Source organism: Bombus fervidus, chromosome 3, assembly GCF_041682495.2.
Source record: "Bombus fervidus isolate BK054 chromosome 3, iyBomFerv1, whole genome shotgun sequence".
Lineage (NCBI taxonomy): Eukaryota > Metazoa > Arthropoda > Insecta > Hymenoptera > Apidae > Bombus > Bombus fervidus.
In genome coordinates this window covers 4,294,088-4,307,563 of record NC_091519.1, presented here as the reverse complement: position 1 = coordinate 4,307,563, position 13,476 = coordinate 4,294,088, and the positions used below count along the sequence as shown (strand labels likewise).

Here is a 13,476-nt window from a genome sequence, read left to right as displayed (position 1 = left end):
TACCTACGTTTCAACGTTGAGAACAGAGAAATATATTGTTTCCAGAATCTGCGAGGTTACCATGTTACGCTTTAATTATGTATATAGATAGATATCCTCCTGTAGATATTATATCACCAAGTTTTTCATTATTTCCCCTTTCGTGATACGATGACACTCGGTCTCTTCAAGTGCACCTCAAGGCTTCAAGGTACTACCCATTCTAATATATCCTGCAACGCGGTTGATTAATCCCTAAGGTAATACAGGGTATCGTTACTTGCTTTCATGCTTGTGCATTCAATGTCTATCGCCGTATCCGACAAATCCGACAAATTAGTTGAGAAAAGTCGACGACCAATTTCTCTGCGCATCCCAGTATAGCTATAATTCTCCAAGTATGAATCTTTAATCGGTTTCTAGAATCGAGATCCTCCCCTGAGGAGCAAGGAATACTTTGAAACTTTATTCGTTGGGTAGAAAATCCTTGATGACTAATTGTAAAATGTCTTCCGCGCTTCACGCTAACTAAAAGATCCGTGTTTCAAAAAAGAACATGACTGTTTGGAACAGTACAAGTATTTATTTTGAATAATAAGCTACGTAAAAAAATTGAACCTGGATCGCCAAAAATGAATTCAATACTGTAACGTCAGCCTTGTTTTGTAAAGTTGAACATAATGTTTCACTGGAGATAATCATGATATAATCTACATTTTGAAGATGGAACAGATTTCTATCGTCTAATTCGTTTACAATGTACTGAGCCACGGATAACAATAATTTGTTATAGTAAATATAAGTCCTTATACTGAAATCTTTGAAAAGTTCTTATGAAATCTTCTTATGAATGTGCAATGTGAAAGAGCATGAAATTATGTGTGTGCAGGTGTAAGGGTTTCTTCAAGAGAACTGTACAAAATAGGCGAGTGTACACGTGCGTGGCGGAAGGTGGTTGCGAAATTACGAAGGCCCAAAGAAACAGGTGTCAGTACTGTCGTTTCAAAAAGTGCATTGAACAGGGTATGGTCCTTCAAGCCGTTCGAGAAGATCGAATGCCTGGAGGAAGAAATTCTGGTGCTGTATATAACCTTTACAAGGTTAGTATTAACTTGATATCTTTGATAATTATTAACACCATAAAATAAAGATATCAAATAATTAAAACATTATTCGATAAAATTATCTTTTCAAGAGCGAAAGACATACAAAAGGTTTTTAAAAACACTAATGCTCCCTAACCTATTTATCGACGATGTACATGTGAATACAAGAATGAGAAACTGATCCTTAATCTAAGATATATTCACGCACTCAACAACTACATGTCAATCGTTGTATTGTTTTCCAAGGTAAATGATTAATTTTATTCCGCCTTCTTTCCTTCCATAGGTGAAGTACAAAAAGCACAAGAAAAGTAACAAAACAAGTGGAGTGGGCGGAAGCATGGGTGGCATAAGTAGCGGCGGTAATGTTGGCGGTGTTAACGGGTCGGGATCCCTTGGTGGTAGCAAAAGCACCATGGGTTCGACGATGCTTGACAAACACATGGCTGTAGCCGCAGTCGCTCACCACAGCCAACAGCAACATGTCCAGCTAGCTGGTGGTTTTCTTCATCATCACAAGATTTCGTCGGGCGACCCGCTCAACTCGCAATCTACCACCAGTCACTCAAGTCACCCCGCGCATTCGGGACACCTTGTTAATGGGACGATCCTGAAGACAGCGCTCACCAACCCCTCCGAAGTGAGTTCACGTCATGTTCTGCACTTTTACACCGTTCTTCTTCTGCCAGATTGATTTTTTACTATAATCCCTAACTTTTAAACGAAAGTCCTCACGATCTAGACTCTAGATATGGAAGAATTAAATCGGCAACAATGAGCGAAAGCACGAGAAAACAAACTTTAATTCTACTGTAACATTTGAATTTTTATGACCCAATATTGCTCTCGTTTTAATAAATCAGAAGATTTATTAATGTTTTAAGAAAAGCTATCTCATAAAATTTAACTTAAAAGTTATCTATTAATCTTATGAAATTGAAAAATATTGAGAAATATTGATTAATACATACGCATAATGTTCTTCTTTTTCACACTCGTATTTTCACCAAAGCTGAGAAATTTGTTAACAATAGGAAGGGACCGAAAAAGGTTAAGCGTCCACCCAGCACGGAAACTTCCACTTGTTTCCCTGTTCCTTTGAACATCTCTTCGTAAGCAACATGACGCAACGTATTCGATTCCACGCGATCTTTCTGCATGATAACTCATAGAAGCGTACTAGGTATAACGTCTAAGAAAGATTCCATGGGATTTCTCTATCAGCTCTCCATTAGGTCGATTATCTAACAAACCAACCAACATATACGTGTGAAATGTTTTTTCCTCTGTTCGTGTCTTAACGAACACTCCGCGAACGCGTATAGATCAACGTCATCCGTGCAACCGTAACACGATTTCGAATGATTTATTCGAGACGGCTCGTTAGAAATCGAGCACGGGTCGACAAAAGTTGATCTTCGTCGAGAGAATGCACCGTTGATGAGAACGTCCCGAAGGTATCTTCACTTTCACTTTCGAAGCAGCTGCACGCGATCGGATCACATGCGCCAACGCGATCTTTCTCGCTCATGGGGATTTCTTTCATCCGATTCAGCACGTTCGCGATCGGTTTCAACGCGATTAAACACCAGGAAAATTCGATGATATCGTATTAATCGGATCAACTCGATCTTCCACATATCGGAAACAACGGTGAAATTTCAACTCTTCGCGACCTTTCCTCCAGAAATGAATCCAGAAATGAATCACGAATTCGCGCAAAAATGGTATTAGCTAGGTTACGGCATCGGTATCTTTGGTTTCGAGATCGTGAGGAGGCCGTTATGGGCGCGTTTAAAACAATCATTTGAGGAACGTTAGTCGGTCGATGAATTCTGCGCAATGACTACACGGCTTCTGGATTGAGGCTGAAGTCATACAGGAAATGAATATGTGAACGATTACAGAATTATCGCGAATAGTATGGTTAAATTTTTGTTCCTCTTCGCTTTCACCACATTTCAATTCAAACCGTTAACAATTTTGTAACAAATTCTCAAAGGAAATTAAATAGGTATGATATGCGCCATTTACAATTTTTCTGCTTACGAAACTATATGATACAGTCTAAAAGGTAATGGGAAGACGTTAGAACAAGTGAGTTAGTTAATAATACAAAAACCGAGAAATCGGTGTATAATATACGCGAGGTGTGTCCATTTTCCGATCAATTGATCAATTTTACGCAAAGAAATATGTTTATTATTGCGAGGAATTGAAACAGTGTTTTGCTGTTTCGGAGAAAAAATTGAAAAAATAGTAACAAGTTACAAAGAAACGCTAAAATATATAGATTATGTTGCATGTTTTACGTTTGCGTGACGATCATTCCATTTTCCTGATCTTTGAAACTGTCGGGAATTGATTAAAAGTAATGAATCTTATAAAAATGTATTTGATTAAAAAACCTTAAACATATGAAATAATCAAGAGCTGACGCGTCAAGTTAACGATAAAAGATATGAAAAAAATGTAAAAAAGAAGGTTGGAAAGCACGAATAATAAAATAAGTAGAGGAAGAAGCAGATAAGAAAAAGTAATCAAATTCGACGGATTTCGACCATTTTCGAGAACGATCCTGAAATGAATGAACTCCATATTGCAATTTCACTTTCTTACGACTTTGCTTGCGCAAACCTCAAGGTTTCCCACATTACGAAAGCCAATAGATACCAGCAAGCCGAGTACTTGGTTGGTCGTCGTCGTCTCACATGCCTTTTCGTGCTCGTCTAAACATAGTACTATCTTTTACGTCGTGAAAGTGTTTCCTATTAGAGGTTCGAGCTGCACCAACCATTTCGCGTGGTTCGACGAGCTAAACCTTCACAACCGAAATTAATCCTCTAGACGATGAACGCTCGTTCGAAATAGAACTGCGTGACTCGTCGTTGATCAGTAATGATCGAACTTCATTGAAATGACGCGATTGTAACGGTGGATCGTGAATGTTTATCAATATTCTGTGCCGTTCGCGTAATATTTTTCACGAACGTCAACGATCGATATACGGCATCGTAACGAACTGTGATAATCAGATCGTTTTAATTCGTCGCGTGAAAGCTCACGCGTTGACGAACGTTGTCGGAGACCATTTATGCGACAAGAGTATATACATACATACGTAACGTAGCTCGGTGCGCAATCAACTATCGAGAATATTCGAATGACGCTGTGTTACGTTTACAGACCAGGTGAGGTATGCAAACAACGAGAAGAATTACCGGGAACAGTAAGTCCGGTAGAGGCCATTGCCAAAAGTGAAATCGATGACTCCCGAACCGGATAAATATTGCCTTGTGGATGGAATACGATTAAGGAGGTCACTTTCCATCTCCAGGCGAATCGTTGCACACTCGCCACGATGCAGCGTATGGATTCTCATGAATTTCAAAAGTTCTCCTCCCGCGTTGGAAGAATGGAGAGTTTCGAGATGCATAAAGATTCAGATTAACGTGTTTCTCCAGAAACAAGATTCCAGATCTTTGCCAAGAAATGCGACAGTGCGAGAACGATATTGTCCATGGAGTTTACCAGAGCTTTTTCTAGAACGTTCTGATTGCGAGAAGTAGAATTTGTAAGAAGAATGAATTCACCGTCCTAGAAAATTGCGACTAGATACTGTCATGATCATTTGTACAATACGGTGGATATCTTCCAATTTTGAAGTGGTCAACGGACGAATATTCATGTTCCTTAATTGCAACAGGATCCCATATTAATATCATCATGGTTACAGTTGATTAGTCTCATAACTTCACAAAACTTACTTATAAACAAGTGATAGAATTATTTGATTGTGTGTGATCGCTAACGCGCGATTACGAAATAGTCGTGAATAAAAAACAGAATTCACGATGTTTGGTAAGGATTGCGCGTATATAATATGTATACATCGAAGGAGAGGCGTCAGTCGTTATCGACATCGCATCAAGATGACGACGACTCGGAGGTAGGGACAATAGAAAATCAGCGACAGCCGGTGCCAAGGACGGGCAGTTCTCCGCCGCGCGCCGGTTTCGTAACTCGTGAAAGTCTGCACAAGGGACACTGACCTCACCCTACCTCCTTCTCTTCCTCCTCCAACACCTTCGTCCCTCCATCTCCGCTGCGAGATCGCCGTCAGCAACGAGAACGCGTGTCCCACGGCTGCGTGACGTTCGTCAATATGCACGAAACTTAAAGATAAAGCTGAGCAAAAACGGGGATCGCAGCTTTCTCCGAAAGTGTCACCAAGGACCTCAGACTACTCTCCCTAACCGTATATACTTCACAAATACCGATCTCGAGGATCGAAAGGTCAATGAAAGGCCAGATCAGATTTACGTAGAAAACACGACCCCACGATTCGTCCACTGACAGATTGAAATTATCAAAGTGCGACCATCGTAGATCCTGCCATCTCGACACTGGATATATCGGAATATTCAGCAATTTTATTTCCACTGGTTCCAACCGAAATGCTTGGAATAAAGTATATGTACGATGTAAGATAGTACATACATATGTATATGGAATTGAAAAATTCAATACAAAAGCGGCACATTTCATATCTAAATCTGTTTTTTTATATTATTTTTTTATCGTTAGTTCAATTAACAACCAACTAATAATTAGAGTTCCTAAAATTTTAAGTCATTCACCCGATTTCTCGCAGTAATAAATATATTTCTCGCAATTAGTGTAAAAATAATTGTAATTCTTATACGAGAGTGCTTTACATGTTCGCATCCTTTGTACGAGCATCGAAATAAATGATTAACAACCTCCGTTAAAAATCATATAATAATCTTAAAATAATATAAAATAAAGTAAAAATATATAATAATCTTCAGATTTGCACATATATAATTAGTTTTCAAGTTATGTGATAAGTCCTACATAATCCTATATTCCTTAATGCTCTCATAGATCGTCATGCTGGAGTAGTAGTAGTAGTATAACACTCAGAAACGATAAATTTTAAGAAATTTAAATAGTTTAAAAGAAAAAATTTCTGTGTTTAAGGTGGTACACTTAAGGCAGAGGTTAGACAACACAGTAAGCAGTTCGAGGGATCGGTCTTTTCCTTTCGATGCAACCGTTGCTATGATCCAGTCTCTAATAGATTGCGACGAGTTCCAAGACATTGCCACGTTAAGGGTGCGTTTATCTACTTTATAGTTTTTAAACTGTTCCATTACCATTCGTGCTGCGCATTTTCTAGGGTTCTATACGTTTCCTATTCGAACGAATAAAATTTCAACACAAATGGTGTGTCTCTGTTCGCACGTGTACCTCCTATTTTATATTCCAGAACTTGGACGAGCTACTGGACCATAAATCAAACTTAAGCGACAAGCTGTGTCAGATAGGGGACAGCATAGTGTACAAGTTGGTGCAGTGGACCAAAAGGTTACCGTTTTACCTTGAGCTACCGGTCGAAGTTCACACGACGTTGCTCACCCACAAGTGGCATGAGATCCTGGTGCTGACCACTTCCGCTTATCAAGCGATACATGGTCAGCACAAGTTCTCCAACGTCGGAAGCGACGTGATGGGAGCGGATTTTATGCAAGAAGTAATTACTTTTCTATCCTTCGTTGCATTTAAATCTACTACTTCTCGATTTAGCAGAGATCCACAGATAAAGAACTTTCACTTTAACCAACGAATACAGTACAGTAGATTTATTTCATGACGTGAACCGATAGTACACACCTGTAGCCCACGGGTCGAGCATTTCTGTTCAAAGAGTAATGTAGAGTACGCTTTTTATCGCAAATAGTATCGGATAAATACGATCCTTAATAGAATCGTAATTGGTTGCATAAATCTTAGCCAGACAGATATGGTTCTGTACGGACATTCGTGAAATTCAACCAGTACTTTCTATATTTAAACACGAGGAGATCATAGGAAGATTTATTTGAGAAACGAAGAAACTTTCTACTTTGAAAAATATAAAAAGGAATTGTGACTCTGTATTAATCAAACGTGTAATTAAATAAATGTATTCGTACACAGGTTTCAAACAACATGTATACGTTGCAAACGTGCCTAACGAACATGATGGGCCGACCGATAACCATGGACCAATTACAGCAAGACGTAGGGCTCATGGTGGAAAAAATTACATACGTCACATTAATGTTCAGGAGGGTGAGATTACGAATGGAAGAATACGTCTGCCTGAAAGTAATCACCATGCTCTCGCAAGGTAAGTATTCTCATCAGATAAATCATTTAAAAGTGCACAAATACCGTACATGCCTGTTTTTTCTTTTCTTCTTTTCTTTTTTATTTTATCGAGATACTTAAGATATAAAGAAATGCATCCTTTTTACTAATGCTGCAATTGACGAAGCAAAATGTAAGTTTGCGTGTAAACACGGTATAGAATGCTAATTTTTGCATATTTTTCATTTGCTTTACATGCAATATGTATAGAGTACACCTCGTAATTATTCGAACAGTTTCAAATCGAAAGAAAAGTACCTACATTCTCCATACGGAATACATTTATCAACCATCTGAATATAAGTAACGATATATTTATATTCTTTATATTATTTGATATATTCTCAACAAATTTGAAAGTAAAATGATACTCAAGAAAGGATTGATAATCGTCGAGTAAATTTTAGAAAGACATCGCAAATTACTGAAAGAATTAAAATTTACTAACGATCGAATAGTTATAGTTATAGTGAAAAATAAAATTCAGCACTTCAAGGATAAAAATATAATAGTGCTCAGCAAATGAAGAAAGAAAATCTTAACAAACATGAATCGAAAAGTGAATATACAATCTTTGAGAACCTTTCGAAAAATTTCCTTACGTTTGGTAAATCTATCCATCCTTGGACTTCTGAACCTTTTTTTTTTTATCACCCTATATAAATTGCTATCAGCACATGTTCACGATTATTTCTCTTGTATTTGTCCTCTCTTAGCACGTGGAGGTACTATGGAATTAGAACATCTACAAGAACGGTACATGAGCTGTCTACGAAGTTTTGTCGAGCACAGCGCGCCTCAACAGCCGAATCGATTTCATGATCTTCTCGTCAGATTGCCCGAAGTAAGTCAGCCATAAAAAAATTTCCCCTGGTCGTTCATCGTTTGTCGCGCGAATCGTTTAGATTTTCACTTGACCAGATGGGTGTGTAGCGTAAAGTACAGAAGAACAAAAAAAAAAAAAAGAAAAAATAGAATAAAGTAGATAAAAGAAGTAAATAAATAGAAATATGAAAATATGCACAATTTTGTGATCGATGATAAAGAAAGATTCGAGCAATAGAGTATCGTTCGTGATAGTACGACCGTATTTATAAATGTTTTCGTGAGAGACGAATTAGAACAGTACCTACAATCTAAGTCGATCCTGTTTTCTTCCTGAATTCCAGGTACAATCGGCGGCAGCTCTTCTACTTGAGAGTAAAATGTTCTACGTTCCTTTCCTATTGAACTCAACAATTCAAAGATAGTAAATAAAAAACAAACTGACGATAAACGAAGCTGAATACCTATATACATACTATACATATAAATATATACATATATATACACACGAAAGATTATATTGTATGTATATATGTATATATATGAAAATAGAATCGAACAAACAAACAAAAGCAAACGGGAGAGACTTATAGGAAAAGGGAAAAGGGAAAGGCTTTGTTTGCGTATGTATAATAATTATATAAAAAAAGTATATATATAAATAATATAAATAATATAAATCTGTGTGTTCGTTGCGTTGTACAAAACGAAGAAAGTCGAGAAGAGAACGAGGAACCTGCGAAAAGCGTGATAAAACAGACAAAAGCGTTAGAAGAAAAAAAAACAAGAAAGAAAAAACTAGAGAAAAACGAGAAGATTTGAAAAAAAAAGAGACGCAAAGGATACGGAAGAGGAGGAGAGAAAGAGTACTTTAGATAAGAAATAAAAAAAAGCAAATTAATGAAAGAATATAAAGAGTTCGAAAGAGAGCGAGAGAGCGGGAGAGAAAGAGAGGGAGAGTGAGGAAGCGCGCCACCTCGAGATGGGAAATCAATCGAGGAGGGAACTGAACTTTTTTATCGAAACTGAAAGACTATAATAATATATTTCTGTACGCAGTACCGCGCAACTACGTCATTGTGTGTTCACGTTGCATAATCCGATCGATAATAAAACTCTCGTTACGTACGCTCACTGTAGGCCACCTACTACCACCTACTACTATTGCTGCTACTACTACTGCTACTGTTACTATTACTCTCCACCACTATCAAACTAAATAGCAGACTACCATTAAAACGACCGAAAGATCAATCGACCGATGTTGATGATAATGGTGATCATAATAATGATGATGATGATGACGATAATAATGGTGATGATGATAATCGACGACAAGTTACCAGCAACAGCACAAACACAAAACAATCGATCAGTGAACAAATCGATCGCCGCGTATCTATGTATCTTTACACGCGAGTATAATGATTACAATATCACAGCCAAACGAATACGCATTCTCGATAACAAAATAACTCTAAACGCCTATAAATACTTAAATACTCTCGTCTATGTATCCATGTGATCCTACCCTTACACTAAACGACGTTGCAGACGTAAGTGTGATATTTCAGTTATCATTCTAATTAAGAGAAGATACAGGGAACACGGCCATCGTCATTACTAGAACAAGGACTGGCTGAATGGATGTTTGTAAAAACGATGACGATTTTTGCATAACTGTTGAATCGAAAAACAGAAAAACTGATGTTATTTGCATAAAGTGATGCAGAGACCAATTTGACGTCTGCTGAATGGTACCCTTCAATTATACGAAGGAAAATATGCCCGACGTTGAACACATTTGGATGGAAATCTGGTTAGACTCTAGGCTACAGACGTATTGACTCGTAAATCGTCCTCGTTGTTATTGTCGTTCTTGTCGTCATTCACCGCTCCGAATCATGGTCCAAGCGCGCAACACGGAAGACTATATTATATATACATATATACATACATATATGTATATATATATATATATATTCACGGTTTTGTTAATTTACATTTTATCGTCATCGACGTAAATCCTTACGCTGTAATAGCGTGCATCGTTCACCGGTCGATTTTTGACTCATTCTTCGAACGATCCGATCCTCCACTTTTTTCGGATCACGAGATCACGCGATTCTAGAGCTTACGAAAAGAGGGAAGTGTCGCGTAGACAAAGCGAACTCTTCTCACAAATGAGACGCTTCCGTGAGATTCTCGACGACTTTTAAATAAAGTTCGATTCGATGACTTGCAAATATTTTGCAAAATTTTTGTAACGGACGTTCTTCGAACTGATACTGATTTTCGATACGTAAGATAAACTTTTTAAACGTTTTTTATATAATTCTAATGAATTCGTAGCCTGCCGTATATCGAAGTGATATTTTTTCTATTGAAAATCCTTGCAAGGATCTGATCGTTCGAACCTGTGCGCGTAAGCGCGCGCGCTTCGTTTCTCGTTACCAAGCGTTCCCCATTAATTCATGACAAAAGATTGTTTTTTATAATTCCTCGTTAAAATGACTGCGATAATTTCATAGTATTATATACAAGAAAGAAAAAGGAGAAAAAGAGAAGGTAAAATGCATAAACGAATGGAAAATACGACTAGCAAGAGACTTGGTATTTCTTTCTTACAAGGAAGCTTATATTCGTAACAAACAAAAAAAAGTAATAGAGTAATAAAAGTTCGAGTATACCTTTTTCTTCTCGCGTGAGCTTTTATCGGACTTACGGAAAAATGTTCCCCACTTTGACAAATGTAGATATACATATGCATATACATATGTATAATACATATTTATGTGTCGCGGACACGTGTGATATTCGGTTTCCTTGCGACTCAGAAATACCTGGTTCTCCAGATTGGCTCAATTATTTAAGATAGCAAAACCAATTGTAGAAAATGGAAATAACGGTAGGAAACAAACCGGTGGCTGACGCCAGTCGAAACGTCTTGTTCGTGTCTTGGAAAAGAAAAAAAAAAATGATGAATAATGCTCCTTGTATACGCATGTAATGATTAATCAGCGCATGTTCTATCACAACGTGATTGTTTCATCTTGCCTCCATAGAAGTTATCGTAAACACGCGCTAATTACCGCTACGCACACGATCACGAGTACGATGAAATCGAATTCCCCTTTCTTTGATCCCGAAGGTCCGTTGTCGTGTCTTTGAATGCCTTCGGTCGTGTTGCATTTATCTTCATTCCCTGATCCTTAATTTTTTCTTTCTCTTATTTTCCTACACTACAAATTACAAAGCGAATATTCTGCTCAAAGCAAATTCCACCGAAGCTTTCGCAGGAAACTTTTTCTACTTTCGTCAATCTTGATGCTTTTTCCACATCTTGAGACAATTTCGCCGGACTCGTGATCGCGAGCGCAAGTACGAAAAAAAAAAAAAAAGAAATACAAAACGAGAACTATACACACAGACCTTGGGCCTACTAGCCTAGGGATACTTGTCCATACTATAAGACTTAACTAATGATGGGATACTTCATACGATAAACAATGTATATTATTTGCGGTTAAGGAACTGGGGGTAACGGTTCCTGTATTCCCCGGACATCATCGTACACTTATTCTGTGTTCAATTGGACGGTCGATAAGGTCGCAACCGCGAGTGATAGAAAGAGAGAAAACAAGCAAGATAGAAGAACGAAGAGAAAAAGAAAACAAGCTCGCTAAATTACGTTAAGAGAATATTTGACATGATATTGGCTAACGCGTATTTCTTTTTTCTTTTACTTTTTCTTCGAAAACATAAATCGCTTGTAATTTCCTCACGTTTACACGCGAAAATTTGCTTTGAAGTTACCGTTTAGTATAGTGCAATACGAAGAAAGGAAGCAATCGTGTTAGCATTTAGACCGATACATTTGTTCCTTTTGCTCTCTTTCTTTTGTCTCCTACCTTCGTAGAAATTTTTTACGCTCCTCGTTCCTTCCTCTTCCCTGCCCGTTCCCTCGAGTTAATCCATCAAACCGCGACTGTTCACCCTTATGTTCCTATAACCCTGCCCATCAACCACTTCTGTTTCCTTTTTTTATTCTCGTTAGCTAGTAAAGATAATGTACTTCCCGCGGAGAACTCTTTTCTTGTCGCCTCCTATTTATTGTTAGCATGTACATACAGCATCGAAACAGATGTTAAAGAACGGCGAGGAAAAAAGAACGCCGCGTTAAGAGAAAAAAGCACCGAGTTGGACTGTCTATTATATTACATTATATATAAGTATATAAATATAAATATAAGCATATAAATATAAATATAAGTATATAAATATAAATATAAATTATAAATATAAATATAAATATGAATATAAATATAAATATAAATATGTATATTGTATAAAAAGAAATGTGCACCGATGTCTGGGAGTACAGCAGCTGCTTACGGGAGAGCTATACGTTGGATCAGCAAGACTTAGGGCATTATACTACCCGCGAGTATTATCATGCCCAACCTTTAATATTTAAGTGCGAGTGAGAGTCTATTGAGCAAAAGTAAAAGAAAAAAAGATGAAATTTAAAAATATAAAAAATACATATGCCTCTCGTTTGTGGGTTTAACTTTGTACATATTGTACGAAAGGTTTAATAATAACTACGTTGAAAGTACTAGTCCTGTCTCTTTGTATAATTCCGTGTTATACCTGTTCTTATATAGTGTCAAGCGGTGCAACAGCGTTTCTAATCCTGTGTCAGCTGTACGATCGAGCCTGATTAAAATTATGCAATGCAGGATATGTATGTGTCATCACTTTAGTTATACATGTTTAGAATCTTCTAACGAAATAACACGAATAGGATATATCGTTTTTCCGAGTCGTCTATGCTCTGTTCATAAATGTCGGGATGGTAATAAAAACTTGTATTTCTTTTGGGGCGATGAATATATATATATATAATATATATATATAATATATACAATTTGCCTACATACAATGTACATTTGAGCTACAAACCGCGACATCAAAATCGTTAAGCATTGATGTGATATTGAAACAACGTTCGTATTTATATTGTCAGATTAGGACGTTCTTATGTATTTCATTCACCGAAATATTTCCCTTGGCCCTCAATTTACTGATCTCTGGATCTCCTAAAGATGTCAGTTTGTTATTTTCTTGTTAAAATGACGAAACTTTCAAACGCGAACCATTATTTCGAACAGATTGGTTAACACTGAAGTATGCTGCTTGTCACGGTATAAGCAAAGAAGCGCGAAATGCAAACGTTAACCCAAAAACGACGGGCAAAAAGAAAACACGAATGCCAGACTGGCAAGAGGAAATACTTTTTCAATGAGTGAGTCAAAGTTACCAATTTCTACCTACGTTTAGGAAGTAC

General features: G+C 37.3%; 1 protein-coding gene across 8 annotated transcripts in view; it reads left to right on the top strand.

Moving 5' to 3' along the window:
* Window positions 1-12,744, top strand: part of Hr4 (nuclear hormone receptor 4) — a 148,538-nt gene extending 135,794 nt beyond the window's left edge. For 7 of the 8 annotated variants that reach the window (XM_072022990.1, XM_072022986.1, XM_072022987.1 and 4 more), the window contains 7 exons: window positions 869-1,079; window positions 1,372-1,725; window positions 6,090-6,224; window positions 6,379-6,642; window positions 7,089-7,281; window positions 8,018-8,145; window positions 8,471-12,744. In XM_072022990.1, coding sequence (XP_071879091.1) covers window positions 869-1,079; window positions 1,372-1,725; window positions 6,090-6,224; window positions 6,379-6,642; window positions 7,089-7,281; window positions 8,018-8,145; window positions 8,471-8,551 — 1,366 coding nt within the window. In that variant the 3' untranslated portion in view covers window positions 8,552-12,744. The remainder of the gene's footprint in view (window positions 1-868; window positions 1,080-1,371; window positions 1,726-6,089; window positions 6,225-6,378; window positions 6,643-7,088; window positions 7,282-8,017; window positions 8,146-8,470) is intronic. The other variant, XR_011803286.1, reaches the window with a different exon arrangement.
* The last annotated feature ends 732 nt before the right edge of the window (window positions 12,745-13,476 follow it).